We start from the raw sequence: 26,682 nt of genomic DNA on the forward strand, positions 1-26,682 counted from the left end.
AGGTGTATAAACACCTCTATTAGTATAAACTAACAGCAAAATGCAGTTTTATAAAATAGTGGCCCAGTAGGTCAGAGAGGTTTGCTACCATCTTCAATAGGACCAGAGTTTGTATTCATTGAAGGACCAATGTGCAATCTCAGAGGTGCTCCAAAGCAGTAGCCTACTTGTATATAAATATGTGAATGGGCACAAGTGGAAGTTAGGTTAGGATGCTGATCAGAACCACCAACTAGCTTGGAACTTTGGTTCTTTGCTCAGAACATCACTTTCTAAAAATAAATTCAAAATTCTCTTCTATCCTTTCAGTCAGGGAAGGCAGAAAGACAGAACAGAAGAGCTATACAAAATTGGCAGGCTTGGATTTACAGAGCTCCTTTTGTAAAGGATGTGTTTGAAGAGATAAGAGACAAGACACGATGCTTCCATTTGGATATGGTCCAAATAAGACAGCAGAAAGGGAAAAATACCCTTCAAAAACCCACACAAGCAATTTTTGTTTGAGAGTAGGAGAGCTTCAGTCATTCTGGTATCTGAATGCAAGTTCTACAAGCCTGCCAGCACAGCCAGAAGAAGAGTCTCAAGGATTTTCATAGGCTTTACTTTGTTTTCCCTTTGGGGAGAGGAAAAAGAAATAGAAGACAGAACGGTCAAAGGAAATACATGTTAGAAATACAAGTCCTGCCTTGGGTCTCATCGAGTATATTCCACTTTCTGGAGTGCTTATGTGATTTGTTTGCCCACAATATATGGAAGGTATGAATATAATGAGAGATGTATCAGACAGTAAATATTTCTTTTTTAATGATAAAGAACAATGGTTCCTCTTGTCACTCTATGTTTTGATACTTGCCCCAGCAGCTGCTACTACTCCTGTTAGCCGAAAGTGGAGGGATACAGAAGTCTGAGCTTGCACACTGTCAAAGGAAATGCAAGCTCTTCACATTCCCAGCATTACTTTCTTAACTCTCAATGTCAAATGCCCAGGACACATCAGGACTTTTCTCTTTAAAGTTACAAAACCTCTAACGTCAGAACTGACCAAAAGTCGCTCAATTCAGCAGCACTTTGAATTTGCTCTTCAGTAACAGAACCCAGGGACATGGTGACCCTGGGGAATGCCCTGCTGCTGCAGGGACATGTGCACACAATGCATTGGCCACCAGGATCCTTCCAGCTCAGCAGCGGTTTGGAAATACTGCCAGTTGCACGGTTTTGTACTCCATACTCTCCACCAAGCTTAGCTATTACCATGTGGAGCCCACAGTCCAGGAAAATTAATTTTGATCAGTAATGTCAGATTTAAACAAGACAGAAGCAGCAAAGACTTTCCTCAAAGATACAAGTACAGGCTACTGTGATCTTTATCTGCAGACTCTAGAGGCCAGAGCATCAGCTGGTATCAGCTCCATCTTCAGCAACCCTATGCTTATTTATACCAAGGGGATATCAAGGCTTTTACATTTACTTATGGTACAGAAGCTCAATGAATAGAGATTTCTGTAAATCTTGCTTTCTAAAATATTATTCATCAACATATAATTCAAATGGTAATTAAGAAGTGTTCACATGATTGATGACACATTTAAATTACAGGTTTCCAGCTTTTTTTTTTCTGTAAAGAAAAGATTACTTCCTTTCTCACGTGCTGCTTTTTCAAAATGCAAGTCCATCTAACAGATGTCTCTCAGATCCAATTGTTAACGTAACAAGTTACTTTTTTTTATTACAATAAATGGTATAAACCACACAGCATTCTGTTAAACTCAATATTGACACATCTGCTTACCACGTGTATTAGTAGCCATGTCAGCCACTTTCTGAAAGGCATCCAAAAAGGCAGCAGCTGCTACTACTGTAGTCCTGAAATGCATACAGATAACAAAACATTAGCAGTGTCTGATTGCTGCCTGTTTAATTATTGCCAAAAACATTTAGGCTTATAGAGAATACCACTGTGAACTTGCGGAGGCCACAAAAAATATCCTCTTTTATGGCTGAATTTAGCCTTTCCCCTCCTTCATTTCTTAATCCCTCCCTCGCTTTGTGTTAGCACGATGGACTTGGAGGCAGCCACGCTAATTCCACACTGTGAATTGTAGAGGACAGGTGGCATTTCAAAAGAGCACAGCCATCCCTCTTCTAGCTGATTTCCTCTGATGAACCAATATTAAGTAGTCAAACATGAAAAACAAACCTAATGCATGCTACATCACAGCCATTAGCGTACAAATTACAGCCATTGCTATTTCTAGGGAATATGAATACTTTTAAGAATAAGCATGCAGGACCTTTTTGTTATCTAAGACCCTGGACACACACTTTCCTGAAGTTCTCATCTGTGTAGGATGAGCGTCCCTCGTAACAGGAAAAAGCAACTGTCAGGAAATCAGACTGGTCTAAACTTCTTGGACAAACAGAAAAGAGGGAAAAGAAGGGAATAAAATCTCAAATTCAAGGAAAACCAAAACAAAACAAAGAAACCAAAAGAAACACCCCAAAACAAACTAAACAAATTTCTGACCCAGGTCTCTCCTGAGAGGTACACCAGCAATCTCAGAGTCTCTACAAGCCAAAGCATCAGCTCCACTAGCTGCTACTGGTCAAGTGGACAGCAAACATGAATTACCATTTTCCAAACATGTTTGTTCCACATAAGCAGGCCCTAGAGCCCTAACCACCACAGGTCAGTACCAGTTTTTGATGGTTTATATTCTAGGTGACCCAATTTAACTGAAAGTAGGCCAGTGCTCTACAGGTAAAGCACAAATGTGCCCTCTCCATAGTTACCGCGTGGTTCTGTTTCTGCAGGTCTTCTATAACAGTAACTCAATTTTCCCCTCCTGAAAACAAAAGGCTCAGTCTCTCCAAGCAAAATCCTGAAGGAGGACCATCAACTTCACTTTATACCAAGAGCTCCTTGCTAGCTTCAGAAAAGCCCAGGAGACCTGCAGGAACGCTGATCCTCAGCCAGAAAGACCACAGGGCCGTTTAATTAAATCAGATTTTATGCAGGTTGCACTCCAAATACACTCAGGATACAGGGGACATAGCTGGCAGCACAGTAAATGGCCTACTGACAGCACTAAAGATTTGAACACACACAAAAAAACCAAGAACACCACAACAGGCTAGAGAGGACCAACCAAATGCATAAGGACTCTCCACATGTCCATGAGGTTAAAGGGAGAGCAAAAAAGCATCTGACAACTAGCTAGCAATATTGAGCCCTGGAATCAGATAACCTTTTTGGGGACTTTCCTTAACAATGTTTGTGTTCTTCATTTTCCAAACTTGTGGGTCATGCTGCAAGTTGTGTACCACGTTGTTAATTATTAATTATATTGCTAATAACAAAGTTCCATTTCTCCAGTAACAAGATCCAGGAGGACCTGGCTCCAGCTCAGATGACATCTGCTCTCCGTTATCAAAGCACACAGAAATGAACCAGAGGCAAAAAGTTCATATTTGCTAGAAATTAACTGCAAATCCTCAAACACAGGATGGCTTTCAAGTTGCCTGCTTACACACTCCTGTACCTAGAAAAGCACTACATTGATTGAAGACAACACCACAGGACTGGGAAATAAACAAAACTATCCCTTATGCATTCCCCAAAGGCCTGTATTTAGAGTGTAAAGGATTAGCAAAGTTATCCATCCCTGTTCTGTACCTTCTCTGCTTCTTCCACACGCCCTCAATGTGATATGATTGCTGGAAAAGCAAACACTACATGCAGACACAGCATGACAGAACAGTGTATTGCAGTAATTTAGGCAAATGAGCCTAAACTTTGCCTTCTGCAGGAATGGTTCATAATGTAGGTCTGCAAAACAGTCTGCCAAGAACCATACCTGTTACCATTGCTGCTGCTCTGGAGAGCAGAGACTGTGGTTTGAGGAAAGCTGTGAAGAAATGGAGCTTGGATTCATATTAACAGCACCATATTTTACAAGTGAATGACTCCTAGGGACAGCAGAATCGGTCTGAGTATAAGATATATGGCACTTACTAAGTAATCCAGAATGCTATCTGCAAAGCACTGCAAATAACCACTGATTCAGCATAGGCATTCCTTAATTTTGAAGTCAGAAGAAAACATTAAGGCTACCAAAGACTCTTGAATACTTTTGATCCCTCTTCTAATGCAACCTGCTGTACTCTACCTTAATAAAAAAGGGCAATACAGGGATAGCTCTAATTGTTCACTAAAGAACAATAAAGTGTTCTTCCAATTTTCCACCAGAAGCCATGAAATTGAGCTCATTTTGTGTTTCTTATTTACAGCTAGTGGTAGATTATGGATTTTTCTAAACACATTAAAATAGAAGTAATATCATATGAAAAATTACATATGTGAATGCTGAATGAGTACATACATGAGAGCAAATTATCCTGGCAGAAGCTGCCTTTAAACTTACTGTTTGCACATACAAGGAACTGCAGGGGATCTTCACTCTGTTACACAAAACTTACCTGAGCTGAGACTGCAGCTTCCCAGCTTTATTTATAAAATCTTCCCACACTGGGTAACTTCCCTGCAAGAAAAGCAAAATACAATAATGAATACTTAATTTGAGCACTCCTGTTTTGATACTGTAGATCAAATTAGAAGTGAAGCAGTAACTACTACTTTACTGAATCCTAATCAATTGAAATACAGCTTCCCAGCAAGCATTCTCTCACACCCTTAGACATCAAGTCCCACGCAGGTGGGACATCAACTGGTTCCGAATCCAGATGAAACAGTACATCCTCCGAAGAGGCTTTAAATATTTTCCAAAGGGAAACACCAAGGGGGTAGGAGGATTTCAACTGAAAGAAACACCTTAGCTTAGACAAAACCAAAACACCTTACCTACAAACCTTAGAAAGCAAAACCAAGCCTTAGAAGTGAGGTGCCACAACATTGCAGCAAGACATAGAGAAGGTCACAAAACCAAAGGTATGTCCCAGCTGCTTTTCTATACAACTGCATTCTCTGTGTCATCAACCTAGTTCCTATCCTCATTTAAACATTAAAAAAAATACAATAAAAGCCTTTATTGTAAAGGTCTGAGCTGACCAAGAGACCACTTCAAACACTGTCTCAAGCTAACTCAGCAATCAGGAACAAAAAAATGCATAGTGGCCAAGAGACAACTTTCCTGACAGCTGCCCCATAAACTGCAAGACCTGCTTCCAAAACAGTCCTGAATGACTCTGAAGCTAGTAAAGCAACAAAGCACTGAGTGCATGCAAAGCTTTAAAGAAGGTTTAATCTTGACTAGAAATTTCTTCTCCATTTTTTAAAAATCATGCTAAATGCTCAGGTCTTCATTTAGAATATGGACACCCCAAGCGTTCTTCCAAGCTCTGATCTTATTCTTCAAAGCTCAAAAAAAAACCCACAAAAACTGTATTTTTGAGACCAATGAAAGGTTAACCCACTCTCTGCAGAGCAAGTGCAGATTTTCTGTTAATGGCAAAAACCATTGCAGAAAGCAAGATCAAAATTTTCCAGTGATTGGAGTCTGGAGAGTAAAATAAAGTATCCTCACTTCCTTTAATAAAGGCATAAGACTGCTGTTACCAGAGCAACGGCACAATAAAAGTAAGATAAGGTAGATCCTCAAGGCTAACATTATCCCAGCTCAGACTGGGAAAGGTTGTGAGCAAGGCTAGTTTCTTGTAGCAAACCAAATCCACTCCAATAAACTGGTCTGCTTTTGTTAAGTAAACAAAATCCACTGCCCACACCACAAGAGGCTGCATCTTTATTCAGGGCAAAGACAATCCTTTCCCCCAAAAGTCAACAGGTAAAGTCCATCTCCTTGGTAGATCCTGGCAAGGCAGCTCCCAGGCATTCACTGGGAAAGCTTAATGGTACTCTATGCATTTTTCAGCAAGATTTGTGGGGTTTTTTTTGCAAAAAGGAAAAAAAAAAAAAGGGGAGGGGAGGGAACAGATGACACAAACCAAAGTAAAACAGGTGTTCATAAAACCTCATTGTAACCGCGTATGATGGAGCCAGTAGGAAATGCAGAAGGGGAGAGAGAAAACAGCAGTTATCTGAGAGACTAAGTGCTTTGTACTAAACAAATCTGCCAGACATCTAAAAATTAAAAAAAACCACCAAGTCTTTGAAAGAGAAAAAAAAAAAAACCACGTTATTTTCTTAAACCTATTAGTCTTACTCAAATACCCTACTCTGAACCCCGTCTCTGAGCATTTGTCTGCATGCCATAGATGCATTATGCATGTCTATGTCAGGAGCTCTGAAAGCCCTGACAATTAGCAGCAGGGCCTAAGGCTTTTTGGATTCTGAAGCAAAACGCAAGCCGGCAAGCAGAGGATACCAAAGCAGCCTGATTATGTTTCCATCTCGGTGGTGTATTATCAAGCTAAACGTGCCTGATGGTATGCGGGGGATTGACACCAGCCTTGCGTTTAGCTGCTTCACAGGGAAGCTGAAGACACTCCTATTAAAATACAGCTGAAGAAAACATCTCTTCATTTTTCCCCTGACCACAAAAGCAAGTGAAATTGGAATAGTTACCAAGCATTTCCATGACTATTTATTCTTAGTCTTTACAACTGTTGTCCCCTTCAAGCCAAGCCTACTTAAGTAAGCTGTAAAAGCTGACTTAAAGAGTTTGCTTTGGTTGGTTGGTTGAAATCAGTGCGATCTCTTCATCTGGACATTCCTACCATGCCCAAGAGCACCTGAGCTTATTCTCAGTGGTAGAAAAATGCAACTTTATTTTGTTTTGATTTTAAATGTCATTGAATTAATCATTTGGGTAGTGGATTTTGTTGGCTTTTTCTCCAGAGCATTTGGAGGCTTTTTTCCCCCAAAATAGAACAAAATTGCACCAGTGACACAGATTCCTGCATTATTTGCTCAGCTTCTGGTATCTGGATCTATTTTCTACAACTTCGAATTCTCCCTAATAATCTCCAGATCTGAAAATGAAGAGTTCATTTTATCTATATTCCAGCAGAATTTGTGTTTACTTCTCCCTGCTAAAGCCACATCCACGACATCCACAAGCTAATCTCTCTCCCGGTGATAACACAACACAGGTCTTGCACATAAATTGTCATCACTTAGATCTTTTCTGACAAAACACTGCCACCACACCTCTGCTGAAACCAAAAAGCCCTTGACTGAGCAGAACTGCACTACACCTACCACTTCACACGATCTAACAACTGGGAGGGTTGTCCCCATTGCCAGACTAAAGAAACAAGGACTGCAGTTAGTGATGCCTGCGGGGACAAATCAAGATGACAGAGGAATCAAATTAGAGCTGTAAATACTGCCAAGCTCCAGTATCCTGGGGAGCAGCTCCTTCTCCAAGACCTCTTGGTGTGCCACCCTGAACACAGCAGCCCTGCTGTCACTCAGGGTCTCACCTCCACCTTTGCAGTGGTAATTCTTGCTTTAGTTAAAGCAGCCATCAAGCAGAATGTTAACGGTTGTGTGTGGAAACCACACTCCAAAAGAGCTGTAAATCTTCACCCTTGGTTCAACTTGCATTACTTTTGCAATTAAAACAAAGCAACAGCAGGTGGAATCGAGCATCTTGCTTTAAGAAATGCTTTTGTAACATAAAGCCACACTGGAAGAGTAAATAATATAGTATTTTAAATGCTCTGTCTCACAAACCTTCCTCTGCTCCCTCAGCAATTCCCCATTTCAGCTGGGTGACAAAAGAAATCAATTTTCCCCCTTTTACAAGTCAGGGTTTCTCAGGCCCTGGCATTATCTGTGACAGCAGCAAGCCTCCTCCATCTCCAGCCCCAGTCAGCAAAGAGCCACTGCAGAAATCTGGGTCACAAATCCTCTTTTTAGCCCCTCACAGGCTAAAACAGAAATTGGTTACGGTGCAGGTTTGTTGAAAGAGTGTTCTTGAAAACTGTCAATGGCATCATTTGGGGACTCTTTCCCCTCAAAATAACTGTGCTAAATCATTTCTTCACCACCGGGTGAAGAAATTCGAGGTGCCTTCCGTGAAATGGGTGTTTCATCATTACTGTGTACGGCAGTCCATGGCACCAAGTTCCCTCAAGCTGCTCAACAGGGCCCAGCCTACAGCTGCTCCCCTGCCCAGCCACTGAGGCACGTCACCAGGAAGCCCTAACATGCCATTATCCTACCCTATTGCTTAATTAGTGGGTTTATAGGTGATTAGTCACTTGATCCCAGGGCCCAGCTCCAGCTAATCTATGCTGAACACAGGTAGGGATCCACCTTTCCACCTCAGGGCTAAAAAACGTAATGATGCTTCATGCCTGTCACCAGTGTAGCCAGTCCACAATTAGGGACATGAAACAGCTTTCCCTCAGGGATAGACACCACAGCAAGTGTCAGAGAGGCACCAAGCTGAGGTGACAAAGCTCCCGTGAGTGGCAGACACCGACACTCAAACCTCCCAGCATCCAACCAGACAGCATCCTCCACAGCCATGGTACCTGGGGAGAGGTCCTCATCGCCTGACTCCATCTCATGCAGTGAAATCCCATACGATGTCCAGGCCCAGGGATATAGGCAAATGTTTTAATTGTCCATCTTCCTCACAATTCAAATCTACTTTGATTAGCAATAAATGTCATCTTCTCCAGCTGAGTCTGGTTTGCTCATAACCGTAAGCGATGATTTCCTTGCCTTTGTCTCAACAGGTCAGCTTTTTGATCTTCTATTTTGCCTCACCCAGCTGAGGAGGAGGAATGAGAATGCAGCTGGGTGGGTGTGTGACAAGCACCAAGGTAAGCCCACCACACCAGGGAAGAGCAAGCAACAGTCACCAACAGGCAGCTTTGAAGGGAGCATTTAAAACTCACCTGGATTAAGAAAACTTTATTTTTTTGTGAACCAGCAGAGCCACCTCACACAAACACAACTCTGGAAGAAGTGTACTGACATTTGTTTTTCCCCTCCCTTCAGACTAGTAATTCTACAGTGCAAGTGAGAAAAGACCCAGATGAGAAACTCAGTAATTTCTCAAAGGAAGGGTAGACTTGCAGCAAAGGGTCACAAATATGTTATTGATTACATCTAATGGCAAGAATAAGAACCCAGATTGTTGTATTTAAGATTACAATTTGAGTATCAGTTTAAACTGTTCTTTTACTCCTTCTGGTAAGAAGTTACAGTTCTTCTTTTTCCATTAAGAGAAAAGACACATTTCCTTTAATAATTTATTTCCATACACCCCGACTCCTACAGCTGAGATGCATCACATCTTCTAAAAACCCATGACAGAATTCTTTTAAGTGCTTCCATTTATCAGAAAGGATTTTCAGCTTTTGCTGGGACACCAAGTACGTAAGAAACAGTCTGATATCTTGTTCATAGCAATAATCCATCTAAACTCTCAGGGCAGGGTGAAAGAAAAGAGAGCTGCTCTACAGCAAAGCAAGTTCAGAATCTAGTTCTGTTCCAGCTAAAGAAGTGGGAGAGAAAGGGAGCAGGCAGCCAGCACCTTCATTTTAATTTCAACCAGTTATCAAAGCAAAAGCTGCATGCCTTCCAGAAGAGTACTGAACAGTGACTATCTGCAGACTTCAATAAACCAGAAAAAAAAAAACAAAAAACACACTATGCAGACTACAGGAGTGAGGACTACTCCACCTGAGTGCAGTCACTCAGCTATGACCAGCTGAAAAGCTGAATCACAAACACACTTCAGTGTTATCAGGCTTCACACACTAGTAACACATTGAAATGCCACACATCTTCACTTGGAGTAAAAATTGTAACTTTGCTCCTGCACACAAGATCCCACCCTTCCAAAATAAATTAAGCCAAACCCAAAAATATTTGTTAAATATAATTTTATCAGAAATCAGAATCACAAGGATTACTATGAATGTCACATTTCTGTGGCATTCACTACATCACCTCCAAATAGCAAAGAGACTACTGTGCTAGACACCACACAGTCACAGATGTTATGCACAAAGATGGCCCAGAAAAGTAATAATGGTTTATGAAGTCTATCACTTTTCCAGGCCAAAGCTAGGAAAAAGTAGAGGAGAAGGGGACAGAAAAGTGACAGCCTGAAAATAAAGATTCTGTCTACAGATATCTCAGCACATGGAAAGTTGCAATAGTTGGCAATCAGTTTACCTTCTCAGCTAACATATGGCACTGGAACTCTTTCCTTATTTCTAAAAGAATTAGTAGCCAACCAGGGAAAAGGGCACTTGGGCAGACATAATGGCAAGTTACAAACTGCTACCAAGCACTAATCCATTACTCTATGCCATCTACAGATTTAGCCAAGTCCATGACTCATGAATAGGATTGCCTAGTCCTTTGCTAAGCCACAGAAGCTCCTACAACACACAGGTGAGCAGAGTGAACATCATCTTACACAAAGCTCATAAATGCCTCCTCCATGACAAAAAAAAAAATCTGCTTGTTGCCTTTGCCTTTTTCTAGGCTGAAAAGCAAACAATTCAAGAGTCTGCCTCATGAAGCTTTCTAAACTGCATCTATTTCCCAATTACTTACCAGAAAAGTCCCAATCTGTCAGCAAACTGAAATGCAATTTGTGTTGATGAGTTGGACTTAACTCTTTATGAAGACAGAGGTGTACATAACACCTATCCCTTGACTTTTTGTGTTTCCTTTACCTCAAATATACAGAATCAAAAAATGGTTTGAGTTGGAAAGGACCACTGAAGATCATCCCCCTTATGCCTAGTCTGAATATGACTTCTCTACCCCTTATTTCTCACCTTCAAAACTTGAACTGAATCAACAAAGTCCCAGTACTGACTTCAACAGTGTCTCACAAACTGATTTGTCCATCTGCAGTTTTCTAGTGCTGCGAGACAAGAAACCACCAGAGATGTATCAAGTTGGACAATTCAACCAACATATATAAGACCAGTTTAGAGGCAACTCTGAAAGACCAGGGAAGATTCTTTTCACTGGAATTCTAAGGAAGAGAATACATTTATGTAAAGATCTTGTACAAAAGCATAATACTCCCACAAGGCAATGAAAGGGACCAGCTGACTGCAAAGTTCCTGTCTGTCTAAGGCAAAGGTATTGCCGTCCATAGGGTAAGTCTGAGCTTAGTTCCATCAGCAAAAGGAACTCTAAAACAGTATAGTGGCTTGCTAGGCTAGGAATGAGAATGGATAAGGCACTCGGTGCCATGGTCTAGTTGACTGGATAGGGCTGGGTGCTAGGTTGGACTGGATGATCTTGTAGGTCTCTTCCAACCTGGTTGATTCTATGATCAACAGCAAAAGACATGACATGAACTTAAGAGGACTTCACATCAAACATTACTGAATGGAGGTGGAGACAGGTATAAACCCAGGGTTTGAGAGATTACAGTGCATACAAGTGAAAGTAAAAGCCCAAAGATCAGATTAAGGTATTGTTTAACCTGTAACTACCCTTCAGGAAAGAAAGCAGTCATAATTAAAATCAAAGTCTTGTATCCATACATCCGTTGCCATTATTTCTGTCACTTGTTTAGATAATGGCAAGGTTAGAACGGAGTTTCCCTCAGCAGGGAGCATGCTAAGCTTTCACGAGGTGATCCATTATCACAACATTGCAAATTATGCAACAACACACTACTGAAGACATCTCAGATGCTATTAAAATGTCAGTTAGGTATTTCTTCTGTGCACCACAGAACCACTTATTTAGTATCTTCAAAACTGCTTAGTTTTCACTCTAAACAAAGCATTAGGACATTGACCAAAAGAAAAAAGCCAGATAATGGCATGGTATCTTAAGGAAGTCAATAACAAAATTCAATCAGAAAAGTCCAGAAAAGGGTAATCACCCCATTGTGGGGAAAAAAACCCCAGAGTGATGTATCAGTCACTTCTACATTTACAAACCACCTGAAGAACCCTAAAAATTGCCCAGTTCCCTGAGTATTGAATGCAGCACTTCTTAGCAAGGACACAGGTATTCAGTAGGCCTTACTAACAATTTAAAAGGGGAGGGAATCTAAGTCTGGTACTATTCTGTTGTTAGAGCTCTAGAGTCTTTAATTTGTATTATAATAAAGCCTGCACTGCATTAGTCCATATTTAAATATGCCCAGTGGAGGGTACTAGTTGCCCCATGGCTGTGACTTCAATTTCTAATACAGTAAAGAGCTGGGAAAGCTCATCTCCTTAGTTGCTGCATGGCATCATGGCTTGCAACCCAACTCATGGGACTCCCTGCCATGTCAACAGCAGCCATGTCAGACCTGTACTGTCTGCAGTCCAGTTTCATAGTTAGAGATGAAGAAACTCAGCTCTGAAGCAGCCACTTTGTGGTTTAAATCCAAGATTGGGTAATTAGCAAACAAAAGTTATACTCATACTGTGAGAAAATACATCATGCATAAACATAGTCTTTCTCTCTCTAAACACAGGAAGTTATTCACAAGGGGGAGGGGGGAAGAAAACAACTAGCCACAGCTTCTAGAGACCTTTTATCCCAGGCTACATCAAAAAAGCTGGACATTAAGTAGTCTTCCAGAGGAAGCATTTAGTCCCACATTCCTCCCTGCAGGTCTAAACAAGTTTGCAAGACTGAATAGCAGATTTCTCCTCAGAGACTCATCAATACCACCCTTTCATCCACTCAATCATTAAGTGGCCACTGTGCATACTCAGCAGCTATATTCTAAACCCACAATATTTCAGCTGGACCAAAATGAAGATGATTAAAATATCAGGAGGAAGTCCTTTAAATTAATACCTAGACAGGACACGCTCAAGTCAACAATCCTGTGTTGGTAGTCATCAGTACCACTGGGGTCTGGAGAAGCCCTAAACTAATTTCTGAGCATTCACTCAAGACAATCTCCATCACACAAGCAGTCAAAACAATCTCCAGGACCCAAGAAGTGACAGTATCTATCAGAAAGGTATTGACAGGCATCTGAGTTGACCACAGAAGAACCTCACCAGGGAAAAGGCAGCAGTCAGATAATCAAAGTTTTCAGTGTTCTATGAACAGTCAAGGGCATATAGACTTGGCACAGCCTACTTTGTCTCAATTTCATTTACAAGGAAGAATCATTTCAAAGCTCCAAGTTAGACACTTGGTTTCCTCACTAACAATGAGCATCCATGAGGTTTGCTCATGGACAATTTTGTTAGGAGGCGTCTCTCACAAACAAAGCTTTGTTAACAAAAAGCCCCAAATTAAGCCACTGCACAAAGAGGTTCAGAGACACAATGAATGTGGCCAAAGAAGAAATAATTGCATGCCTGGGTGTGAAGTATGGTGGCACTTTATGTGAAAGACAAAAATGGAAACAAATATGAATCTTTTTGTACCACGCACCACACCGAATGTCCCTAGTTACACACTCATCTGTAGCATTGTGCAAAGCAACACAAGCTCATTACTCCAAGTGTTGTTCTAAAAAATATCCAAGGTGATTTGTTAAATGATGTTTATACTCCAGCTAGCATCCTGGAATTAAAATTAACTATGCAACACTTACGGTTGTTGACCAGAGGAGTGAAAAATAGAGAGCTCACACAGCCTCACAGGACAGACAGCCAAATTCTTCATGATCAGACCATAGTTAAGATGCACCAATCAGACTTTATTTTCTTTATGCTGGAAGCTTAAAAACCATGTCCTCATTAACCCTATGTTCTAGATGCACTCAATTGCTTCTTGTCCTAGGGGAAATGAGTAGAAGTCACTGAACCTGCAGCCATAGCTTGCCTTCTGTAAAACAGAAACCATTCTTTGGAGCTAAGTCACACACAGAGCACTTTGAAGATGAAAGCTGCTACTGTCTTAACCACAAAGCAACCAGCCATTTTGTCTCCAATCCTTCAAAACATCTCAGCACTCAAGCTATCTCACAACTCAGCAGGAAGAAGTCAATCAATGTCCTTAAAAATCAGCACAGATGCCACTGACTTGGGCAGAGCCTGGCACCTTACAGTATCTAAGAAAACACTCTGAAATTGAAAATGTTCCCTTGACGAGCAAAATAGATTTGTATATGTAGCCTAAAGAGTAGCCTCTTTACAGTACTAAAACCTCTCTGCACCTATCTTCACATGTTCTGGAATAGAACAAAAAACTTCTTACAGTGCCTATTCTGGTCTCCGCCAAATAACTGTTTCTGCTTATCTTCAAGACCACATTGTCTCTGCGTAGACCATGAACCTTAAAAACGTTTTCCACAAGCTGAAAACAGAGGCTGTTAAGCAGAATGCATCATTTACAGATTCACAGCAATACTCCACCAACTGTTGCAACATCTATACTTACAAAAAAATAAATTAAAAATCAGGTTCTTCGGGGGCATGTTCTGTCAAATTTTTGGTGCAGCTCTTGCACACTCAGAACTGAGGAAGGAGGCAGCAAACTCTTCCAAATTTCACCCTCTGTTAGATATTAACCAGTGCCAAGTAAGTAATTACACAGACTTCTTGTCCTGCAACATTTGTTCAGTTGTGCCACGCGGCGCTGCACAACTCCTTCCACGCTTACAACCTCCCAATCTATTCTGCAGCTTGTGGCATCCTGCCAGATCTAAAAGGAGTACTTGGAGAAGACAGTGAAAATCCTGGCCGTGGGTACGCCAGTGAATAAGCTAGCCTTGTACACACTTACGTAGCAAATGCTCAGCAATTACATAGATTGCTACCACTCACACAGAGTATTTGGATCAAGAAAGAGTGCATCCCTAAAACATAAATTACTTGTACGTTCCCAGTTACGCTTTGTTGCTTAACTCCAATATTTAAGCAGGCACACAGTGGCTCTCCTCCTGCACCACCAGTGAGCCCTTGCTGCATGTCAATCCTTCTCCCTCCATGATGTTTACAGACACATCCTGCAGCTGCTTAGAAATGGCAAGGAATTTTCAGTGTACACAAACCAACCATTTGGGCAAGCAGGTTATTGGGAGACAGCAGGGTTAAGAAGTCAGTGCAGCCACCTAAACCCAGAACTCTTTGGTGGTAAAACCTTAAAGGGGAAAAAGGGAAGAAAAGACGCAGAGAAAAACTCCTTTCACACTTTTCAGGGAAGGGAAAGGAAGGTCACTTTGCTAGGTTTGGAACAGATGAGCTGCCCTGAAGACCATAGTGCAAGGGACATGCCAGTGCAAAACAGCACAGGTGGGAAGGGGGGAATCATTCTATGATTCTATGTCCTCCTTGCCCTTTCCTGTCCAGGCCTCTACCTGCCCATTGCACATGAAACATTTATTTTTTCCTCACAATACTTGTCACCCTTAACAGCTGAAACCAGACCTTAAAATCATTGAATTAAACATTCCTAATCTCCACAGCGATCTCAAACTTCCAATAAAGTACAGTTGCAGAAGAGCTGTCCCATTATGACACATTGGGATAAAACAAATTTGCCTAGATGCTTTGATAAACGTGGGCTGTCCCTTGGATTAATACAACACAGAAGACCTGCAGCTGTACTTGCTGTAGTAACTGCCTCAGCATTTCTATTTGCTCCATCAAGTATTTTCTTCTACTCAGTTTGAATTGTGTGAATAGCACAAGGCCATCCCTTGCAAACAAATCAAGCCTATTTAACAAACGCCTCTTCATCCTTGATGTGATCACCTCCCCCAGCTCCATCTTCCCCAAAAAGCATGATTAAAATGCTGCTTCTCACCAGTCACTTCCTAAGAGGAGATAAGAGCCTGCAAAAACTTAAATACTTCTCATGCCTGTACGTTCATGTGTTTCTCTTCTAATCTGACCGAGAACTTTGCATGACAAAAAGCAAAGGGTGTACCACCATCTCCTCCAAGACTCTGCAGCAGCAACAGAGTGATAGGATGAGTTCACCTCTTTTACAGTATTAAAGCAGAGGTTACTGCCAAAACCAAAAAGTTGTTTTTATTGAGTTTTCAGCAGAACTATAAAACACATACAATAAACGAATTTCTAAAATTTTATTCTTCCTTTTGGTACTTGTTTTTGTTTAACAACTGGATCATGTTTGCCACCCCCCTCATACCTGCACATCCCTCACTTGGGACAAGATGAATGAGACCAAACAGTAATTCACACCAGAGCCATAAAAATATGGTAAATCCTCCTACCTGGTATTTTAAAAGCCATGGACAATCTGTGTTCATCCAATTGCTCATTACCCCTCTTTCCCCCAAGTCCACCCCAAGGCTGTCAAGTGATGTACCTGTACAACAAGACCCTGCCCTTCAAAATATATTTGTTTTTCCTCTTCTGCCAGCATAAACAAGATGCAAAAGAGCCACCATCAAGCAAGTGATGAACTACATCACTACCAGTTTCAGCATTTTCAGAGGTGATTTGTTGAGTATTTTTCTCCTCAAGACAGCAGACAACAATGCAATTAAAAGGAATGTAAAAATCAAGGCTCAGACAGAAAAGCAAGGTTAGAGTGGATCTGCTCTGTGCAAGAAGACAAGATCTTTTGAAACTCATATGCAACAGACCTTCCCAAAAAACTATCTTCACTGATTTGCTTAACACTACAAATAATACTGAGATTTATAGTACATTACAGCACGTCATTTCTCAACTGCCAGAAATGAGTTAGAAAACACTCAGATCAAATATTCCCTTTCCACAGGGAGCTAACAGAAAGTATGCTGCGTTCAAAGAGAAACCACACAGCGTTTGCATACAGCACACAAAACCACTCCTCTGAGGGGACACACATTTTATTTTTGCTTTTACAAACTTTCATTGCTTTGGAAAAGATCTTGCATGCTATATACTCGGTGATGTATCATAGGAAACACCAGGGCTGTGACAATGGACCAAAATCTAAGGATGGGATGGGCAAGTTTTTTCCCACCTTTATGATTTTTTAATCTAATACTGAAATCTCAAAGCATAGAAGCCAAATTCTGAAGTACGACAGCCAAGTACAATTCCTATTGTGGACTTTTCCACAAACAATCCTGTCACCTTGTACACCACATACTATTCAACAAAAGTCACCCTTGCTTTGCATGGAAGACCTGGAATTCTCTTGGCAGGGGAATGAAGTTTGAGACGTACACTGAAGCACTGTATAAATGTGATGTTTTATGAACCATTCTTATATCACATCATTTCTTTAAATCACTTAGCTTTACATTTTATTATTTTTGAGCTTGTTTTGTCAAGCATTAACAAATATTTTTGGTAGAATATAGAAATTTAGGGGTTTTGAAGAAAATATTAAAAGCCATTCAAGAGAGCTCAGCCAGCAAGAGCTAATCTTGCAATCAAAAAAATGTGATGTTAGTCACACTAGCATATATTGCCCTCGTTAAGTTAATACAGTACAGAGATAAACAGAAGCAATCAGTCAGAATTATAATTCCTGTTTCTGTAACTTTGTCAAGATCAAGGAGAGCTCAAAATTAACAACAGGTACACCTGAGCTAGTTCTGTTTTAGTGTGAACAAAGAAAAAAAAAAAGCAGCCCGCATGTACTGTAGCTTCATCACCTCAGCTGCAGCACCCATCTGCATTCACTGGCAAGACTTCAGAGTAATTTTAATATGCTGTTGATTAACCCTACCATCTTTACAACGAAGTTTAAGGCAGAGCAATACATATGATAAAAAGAACCTGTGAATTATTTAGTTTAAAAAAAAAAGGCGGATACTGCAGTAAATCCCTCAGCACTGCAGGGCATACGAGGCCTTGATCACAGCCTGCTATGAGAAATAGGCACAGATAGTGCATTTGGCTATGCGTGGGCAGACCCCTACGCAACATCTCCAAGATTCTGCCAGCAGCCTGCCCACACAGATCTGACTACATGAAACAGTACTTAAAATGCTAATTTTCGTTTTACTACTAAAAGGTATGATGAGTTGAAAGGTTCTGGTTCATTGTCAAAAAATAGCTTCTTTTGAAATCGTCACGATCCTTTGTGCACAATTCATAACGAATCTTAGTGCATCTCACTGGCAGCACAGCAGCAGCTGCAGCAAACTGAAATACAAGTAAAAATTATTATTTCTACTCATGCCAAACAATGAGCAGATTTTTTTTAAGCCGTAACAACCACCACACTGCTAAAGAACTACTGTGATTATTTCCAAATCTTCCCCACCACCCCCCTAGTAATTGCCAGTTCACATAACAGGTTCCACTACTACGGAGGATTAAGAAAAAATATTCACACCTGTGCCCATCTCCACAAGCTCATGTCAACATGTTTCTGATGAGCAGCATTCCCATGCATGTAACAATGTGTACAGGAAAAATAAAAGAACAAAAAAACTCATAAAACCACATAGCAAAGGCTTAAGAGCACGAAAAATCAAATACATCACTTATGGAGAGAAGCAGAGAATAAACATACTCGGTGTCCCTCCGTTTTGCAACCCCAAACCACACTTCATCTGGAACAGAACATCTCCTGCATGATCCTGCATAGCCCACTAAAACGATTCCAGGATTTGTGATCATTTCCCGCCTTCTTTTTCATTTTTTTTGGGGGTGGTTGTTGTTTAAAGTGTGGTCATTATTAAAAATAAAGGGGGTATGAGTGCTGGAGGAGTAGCAGAGTCAGGACTGCAGCATTGTCTTGACAGATACGCGCACACACACACTCCCCCTTCTCCCTGCAATCTGCCTGCTCTTGACAAACCACGCTTTTAATTAAATGTCTCCTAAGATCTGTTAAGAGGAAAGTATAGATGAACCCTTGCCAAAAAATAACTTCCCGTGCAAACAGCTTCTCCACCCGCCTCAAAGATACACTAGAAGACATTCACTTCTGCCCAGGCTTACTCCTAGAGCAGACCCCAGTGCCCTCCTCCAGCATTACTTGGTGGCTTTCATCCCACAGCCCTCCCTGCTCATCAGCGCTGGCACGGACTAAACACTCAAAGAAACCCCGTGCCCCTGGCTGGGAGAAGCACAGCACACAGAGTCACAGCCTTTAAATTACGGCGGTCCCACAATTATCTGATGCATCTCTCAACATCTCCCGACAACTGCATTCTCCCCAGCCAGCCCTGGGAGGGAGACAAGCTGCCCTTGTCCGGGGGAACACTGCAGTATTCTGCAGTACGGCCGCACGCCGGAGGCTGGGCGCCTTGAGCCCTGGCCTTTGGGTAGGCATGACTGGCAGAACACAGCAGCGATTTTACACTGTTTATTTCCACGAGCGAAGGGCAGGAGGCACCCACTCATTCAAAGAAAACCCTGCAGAAGTGCCCTTGGTTGCCAAGGATAGATGGGGAGTACTCCTCTCAAAGGGACCCTCTGGCAGAAAGGGCCAGGAGCAGCCTGAGCTTTCTGGCGGCTGACAGAGACCCGGCAACTTGAGACCTTTGCAATCATCCACAGAAACATGCAAATACCACCTCCGTGAGCATACACAGCATGGAAATAATATCATATAACCAACCGAGCAGCAATTTCATTCCAGGCACACATCAACTTCAGAGTATTACGAGACTGTGATTTCATTTTCTACCGTGCCCATCGGCACGGCACAGAAATCCCTACATTGCCCTTCCCAGCCCCACCCCACGGCTGACATGCACCGTGCCCATCTCCTTCACACGACTTCTGCCTCGCCGCATTTATTCCGGGATCTGACAGCCCAAAATAGCCAAAAAGACAAAAACCGGATAAAAAAAACCCCAAACAACAGAGACGTGTTTGGAAAACCCTCACTCTGGTGCAAGGTAACAGCTTGCATGTTTGAGCAAGGAGAGACAGAAAAGAGAGGAGGGAGGTGGTGTCCTGCAAGCAACTCTCAAGTCATGAGGGTGCAGCATTTACAAGAGCCCCTTGCCAGGCTGCTTCCATCAGCAGAGAACATCCAACTCGCATGTGGGGCAGGGTACCCCACAGCAACCCAGGGCTGGGGTGGGATGGGAGGTCACACCACCGCTAAGACCCCTTATGCGGCTGCATCTCATGGTGCAAAGTTTAACCGGGCTTGGTAAGAAGTGTCCTTTCACATGGGTCCCCACCAGACCCTGACAATTTCTTACCTTCATGTCGCTTATGATGGTCTGGAAGAGCCCTCCGAGCGCGCTACATTCCTTCTCTATCACAGCCTCCATTTTCCTCGCTCGAGCACACTGAAGGAGGCAGAAACTGCTGCAATTTCACTACTAGGCTAAAGAAAAATTAGACACCACTGTGTCCCACCTCACGGAAAAAAAACAAATTTGAAAAAAAAGGGAAAAAACCTGATGTAGGCAACAAGGAAAAAAATTAAATAAACACACCCAAACCTCAACCTGCCTCTGAAAATTTACAAACAGGGGAAAAAATAAAATCCAGCGCTACTGGAGGCTCTCTCCTACACAGACCTCCCCGCCCCGCCGAGGAGCGCCCGGGGATTCAGAGCCGAGCGGGCACTATCCTCCCACGCACGGGCAGCCACGAAACCCATTTCTGCACACAACGGCCCGAGTCCCGGTGGTGGCGGCAGCGGCGGCTCCAACCAGCCGCCCGTCTCCCCGCGTCTCCCAGCAAAGCAGCACGCTCAGGGCAGCGGGAGACCGCAGCCCGCCAGCTCCGCGGCGCTGGGCAGATGCGCAGGCACACTCCCAAAAAATACGGAAAACAATATATATCGATATAAGAAGAAATGAGGTTGCGCGACAAGCCAACCTAGCGGCGCAGCCTAGGGGCTCTCTGCCAGCCCCAACGGACCGGGCTGCTACTAACGCGCCCGCCCTGCCCTCTCCAGGAAAAGCCCAGCCCGCCCGCACCCCCACTGCCGCTCCCCCGGCGACAGCAGACGGTGCCCGGCCCCGCACCGCGCCCGCCCGCGCCGAACGCCCCGCCCCGCCGCGTCACCAGCGCGGCCGCTGATTGGTCCCGCGCGGCCGCCGGGGCGCGAGCGCAGCCCGCCGCAGGCTTCGCGGGCGGACGCTCCGAGCAGCTGTGGACGGCGGTGGCTGGTGGCTGGTGGCCTGTGGCCGCGCTCCCTCACAGCTGACGCTGTCCGGGACTGTACCCGGGAACGTGCCAGCATTCGGCTCTTCTGGTGAAAAACGTCGGCCTCGGCCCGCCGAGGTGGCGTGTCTAAACTGGAGGTGCGCAGCACAGCTACAGGCAAGGCAGGGCACTGTCGTGTCACCTTATAGCTGGCGGCAGCTTTAGTCATGAATCATGAGGGGCTGTTTAGGTGTCGTACAAATACATCAGGGTGTTGAAGTTAGTTATTTAAAAGATGGGGGGTTAAGTTCTCACGTTTACTGAGCCATTTTGTTCAAAACGCGCACTGGTAGATGGACACGGGCCAGGGCTTACATCCTGCAGACAGAGGTGCATGAGGTAGAGTGGAATCTCAGAATCATTCAGGGTAGTGAAGTTCTTTTAAGATCACCGCGTCCAACCTACGTTGCTTAACACAGAGACGCCAGCAGTGTAGGCTTTAGATGTCCTGAGGGTCCATGACACACTCTGTAGTTGAGTTAATGTACTGACCTGAAGCATTGCCTGTCTGTTCTGGGGAGCTGCTAACCCCGGGAAAGCCGCCCTCCTGGGGAGCCAGGCCGCACACTCCACAGTTTTGTAAGAATCAGATACGGAGCCAGGAAAATACCAGTATGGAAGAGCAAGCTTTAGACCTGGAAATGGATGGGAGGGGAGGAGATCTGCCTTCATGTGTACATGTGCACACAGGAACATACACACCCCATGACTGAGAGAGAAGTTTTTGAAATGGGAGTTACTAACATGTATCCTCCAGACTCTGCCTGAGAAGAGCCAGAGTGCTCTCCACCATATTTAGCTTCATTTCTGCCAGTATCTAAGTATGAGCATGTGGTATTTTCCACATGAATTTATCACAGACAGAAAAGGCTGGCCAGGTGTCCTGCTTACAGTGGGGCTGTGGCAGCATAGACTGCTGCAGCAGTTTCCCCTCTGCTTTACACAGGTCTGGCCCAGAGATTCATATTGTTACTCCATAGGGCCTTCACTCCCAAAGAGCAGACCAGCAAATGTCCCCAGTGGCTTGTGATAACAGCACCTGCTCATCATGCACAGTGCTGTCCTATACCTGGTGAGGCAGTATTCCCCTGGGACAGCCACATCCAGCAATTTGGCAGGGAAAGTTAGTGGCCTACTTTGCTTTCTTCAGCCACTCTCTTTCTGGGATGTTCCTTGTTTTTAGCACAAGCAGTATTTTGGCTGACCTCCTTTCTGGGAATGAGAATTTCCAGTGTAAAAGGTTGCAGAGTGCACAATGCACATGGGACAGGAGGGAGAAAAAATTTCTATAATACAAAAGCTGTTGTTCAAGGACTGCATTAATGCTTTAGTCAATAAATCAGGGCTGTCTGCTCTGCAACAAGCAACAAGTCTTCACACAGTGGTGAAACACCATGCAGGTATACAACAGGAAAACAAAGTAAGCATTTCAAGCCTTGATAAATTTTAACAAGTAAATTTGGCATATAGTGCAAGAGAATGGCTTTTTACCTTGCAAATTGGAAAGGAGGAATTGTGCACATCAGACACTATGATTATGATGAGTAACTTGCTCAACCACCACAAGTTAAGTGTTCCCAGTCACGACCTAGAGAAACCTTATCAAAACTCTTCAGGTGCAATATTTTTCTGTCAAAGGGTGCTAGGCTGTGAAAAAGGAAAACGTGATTTCCACAGAGTTTATATTCATGGGGGAAAAAAAAGGAATTGCAAACAGGAAAATATTTGTTCTTTCCAGTATTTTTTTACTTCAAAATCTGTTTTGTTAATTTTTCACTGTATATGTCACTGGGTATAATGACTCTGTTAATTTTGTATTTTGCAGTTTTTATTTACTCGTAGCATAACACAGCTCAAAATAAACTGACATTTGGGGGTTTTTTTTTTGCATTGAAGGGAGTTCCAGACTTGTCATTTTATTCCTTCTTTTAGTGACTTTTAGTGCTAGAATTTTCCATGGGCTGACAATTCAGCTTCAGCCAGCTGCAAGAGTGAGAGTTAACGTTTTTCTTTAAAGACTCGCATCCAAATGGTTGTTTAAAGTGCGAGTAAGAAGTAGTTAGGTAATGTTGCAGTAATGTCAGGTTACCATCTGTCACATAATTTCTGGGATCTGATTGATTGATTCCTAGCAAATCACCTCCTGCAAGCATTATTTGCAAAACTTCATTCTGAGCAAGGGCTATTTCTGTGTTCATGAGCCATCCTTACCGGGTGGATGTTTCATTACCAAGTGATGACATTCTGTAAAGTAGCCTGGTGCATGGGCAAATGCCAGCACAACTTCTTGACAGTGGGTTGGCTGAATGCATCTTACTTGGCAGCCCCCAACAGATGTCAACCTTAAAATTTGTCAACAGCACAATAGTAGTCCATGTTCTGACATCCTTCAACATGCTGGCTGCTCCTGCTGACAAGAAGCCTGTTCCATTGAAACCGCAAGAAGGCTGATGGTTAAGGAAGAATTTCTCTAGAGATAAGTGGGCAGGTTGAGCAATGACTTGATCACTTTGCCTGGCCTGGTTTGTTCCTGCTGCTCCACCCATCCTGAGCACCAAAACACTAAGTACAGGTGGAGTGAACTAGAGCACAAATTCATGAGGGTCAGGAGTCCACAGCCTGCTCTTCAATCTGCTGGCAGATTTGAGTTATATCTGTCCACATTCCCATACTACCTTGTTCTCTACTTCTGTAAAATGAAAATCTCAATTTTGAAAAGCATTCTGAGTGTTTTTTCACCAAGCACAAGTGTGAAATGTCATTGCAGTCATAACGATACGTGCTCAATCAACGTGCTGTAAAACATTTAGCTGTGCTGCTTATTTAGGTCCTGATCTTACAAAGATTTAAGCCCTCTTGTGAATGTCAGTAGCCTCGTGGAAGACTGGATTACACATGCCATTAAGTATTATCAGATTGAAGTATAGAACAACAATCACAAAAGGTACTTAATCACCTTTAAATTACAGTGTTCCTAATTTAGCTAATGTTGTTCCCCAAGGAAAAATTGCTTCATCTAGCATACAATCAAGAAAGAATCAAGGGCTGTTCCTTAAAGTAGTTGACAGTTCAAAAAGAGATAGATTTTTTTTAAAATAAGTTGCTAAAGGCTGAATTATTTTATTGAATTATCTCTTTAAGAGACTGATGCAAATTAATGCTATAATTCGCCTTTATAGTGCCGCAGAATCTTTCATTCTCAAACCTTTGTAAAATACATTTTAATGAAACTCACATTCTGACCCTATTTGTTAGGCTTTCTAATAACTGTTTGTGTTTTGAAAGTTGATGATGTTTTCCTTTTTATAGGCTGAGGGAAAAGATCCCAATGAGTTTCAAGAGATGAAGTCCCTGACACCATTTCTTGCCATCTTCAGGACGCTCATCAGGTAAGATCCTGCTCTGATCATAAAAGCATATGAGCTCATTTTACAATGCCTAATTGGATGGAGAAGTAAGGTTGCAGACAATACAGTCAGAAAGATGACACAAAGGAATTGATGAACAATGGCGCAAACCCAACAGAATCCTTGTAAGCCAGCTGTCCCAATTACATTATAAATATTAAATAGTGACCACTCTTTAGTGAAAAGTCTGCATTGTATCTAGAGAAGCTTAATTATTCACAGGTCATACATGCAGGTGAGGATCTGGTGAGGGAGAATTTGCTTTTTCAGGGGCAGGTGTTTACAGTCTCTGGTTTCAGAACGTAAGAAATAACAATGTTGTGGTTATTTTTATGTCCCAATTTGTTTTTAAATTACCAACTAGCATTGCTGTATTGGGGCTACCTCTGCAATCATTTCTGCTTGCTGCTTGCTTTCAAAATAACAGCTGCTCTTGCTTTACCAGGATTGATTTCCATAGAACAGCTCCATCTAAAGCCTACCTACAGGCAACAACGCTGCAGCAAAATATCAATGCAGTTTCATTTTCAGCTGTAAGCTTTTCTCAGAAGATTAAAAACTCCAAACATTTTCAGAAGATTCCAGCATGCAATATCACTCATTCAGAGCACGTATTTTTAAGGGACTAAATTATTCTTCCACTTTCCCCCTCACCAACAAAGTGGAAAAAAAGGTCCTTCCCCCAGCTATCTCTGTGCACAAGACACAAAAGATGACAATCGGGGCTTGAATGTATCACTGACATTACAGATAGGCCACATTTTTCAGTAGTGGAAATGTGAAATGTTCTTGCTTGCATCTGCCATCTCAGGCTGGTAAATTCAGAAAAGGTGCTCAGGTCTATCACCTCCTAGTCAATGCTCCTGTTGTCACTCTTAAAACTCTTGCTTGATGAACCTCAGTAAAAGGCCAGTGGCATTCCTATGACTGAGGTTACACAGGCGCTTCCATCCTGTGCAAGGCCATGGTAGTACCAACAACATACTTCCATGCTTGCTGCTCAGCCTTGGCCTCCTTCCTACGCCGTCTCATGTCACCAGCACCAGAGCTCAGGCAGTTGTGTGATGGGTCACGCGGAGACCTGATCTGCCTGGGAACTAAGCCTACAAAGAGAGATTAATGTAGCCCAAAGAGGGGCTCTGAGTTTTTATGTTTCACAAAGAAGGGGTAGTCATCCCTCCCATGTTCATTTCCCAACAGGTACCTTCTTGTTTCTTGTCTACAGCCCACACAGGTTTAAATACCCACAACTGGTGATCAGAGATGCCTTTCAGATGCACTTCATTATCTTGTGTCAAGTTCTGGGGTGTACACATTAACTTCACACAAACTGGCCTCACTTTTACATTTTCAGGCTGTTTAGCTGATGCGTTTTTAAATCACGCCCTAAAGTAATTTGGGTAAAACTTCCTGAGTGCACCTGTGTAGACAAACTGTAAGTTAAAAAAAAATCAGGTTACTCTAGCAGATACATACATGCTAAAGTGCTTTGAAGAAGTAAAGCCTATAATTGGTGTCACTTTTGCAAATAGTTCATGTTCTCTTCTTTAAAGCAACATCAACTTTGATTTCAGTATAATTACAGATATGTATCAAAGTTGCCTGTTGGGCACAGTCTCCAGCACATACATTAGTCCAAGACTTTGTAGGCCATTTCTCCCTTTAGGTGTGATATAAAATGAATCCAAATTTTTCTGTACTTCTTATCAAGGAACAATTTTCAGTAGGTCACTACTCCTGAAACCTCTCAAATCGGTATTTATTGCTCTTCCCAGAACTCAGCATGTTGAACCACCTCAGGACACCGTTGTGTGAAACATAATGTAACACTTTCTTCTCTAAAAGAAAACAGTATTTTTTTTTGTCAGTCTATAAATTCAGCTTTTAAAACAAACATTACATTCACAAAGAAACTTACTGAGAAAAAAAATAAAAGTAAAACTTATTTCAATGGGCAGACTTCCAACTTTGTGTGAGTGTGGAATAGTTGAGCTGTTTGGTTTGCTTTGCTTTTCTCCTCTATCTCTCTAGTTATGTTTAGTTTTAGAAACCCCTTGAACACTAATCCACCTTTCCAGACCAAGACACCTAGGATATCAGTAAAGAGAAGTTGTTAGGTAGAGGTTCCTGCTATGAGTCCAAGTTCTGCTGAGATTCCATGGCCAGAAACCGCTCTGTGGAGATAAGACCATGCTGAGAGGCTGCTAGCATACAGTTTCTTCCAAAAAAAAAAAAAAACCACAAAGAGAGGAATTAGAAACAAGTGAAGTCCTTCCAGAAGAAAAGAAAGTGTACAAGAAAGAAAAATCTAGTCTACTGATCCAAATAATACAGGCAGGCTAGCACGTACTGGAATTTGGGACTAAAA

At 42.4% G+C, this 26,682-nt stretch overlaps 1 protein-coding gene across 14 annotated transcripts in view; it reads right to left on the reverse strand.

Annotated features, from left to right (window-relative positions):
- Positions 1-20,695, reverse strand: part of MTSS1 (MTSS I-BAR domain containing 1) — a 121,700-nt gene extending 101,005 nt beyond the window's left edge. For 10 of the 14 annotated variants that reach the window (XM_064154263.1, XM_064154261.1, XM_064154256.1 and 7 more), the window contains exons 1-3: positions 19,950-20,667; positions 4,477-4,538; positions 1,790-1,863 (exon numbers count right to left, since the gene is read on the reverse strand). In XM_064154263.1, the coding sequence (XP_064010333.1) occupies positions 1,790-1,863; positions 4,477-4,538; positions 19,950-20,021 (208 nt within the window). In that variant the 5' untranslated portion in view covers positions 20,022-20,667. The other 4 variants (XM_064154251.1, XM_064154252.1, XM_064154250.1 and 1 more) reach the window with 4 other exon arrangements.
- Between the last annotated feature and the right edge of the window lie 5,987 nt (positions 20,696-26,682).

Source organism: Pogoniulus pusillus, chromosome 14, assembly GCF_015220805.1.
Source record: "Pogoniulus pusillus isolate bPogPus1 chromosome 14, bPogPus1.pri, whole genome shotgun sequence".
NCBI classification, from domain to species: Eukaryota; Metazoa; Chordata; class Aves; order Piciformes; family Lybiidae; genus Pogoniulus; species Pogoniulus pusillus.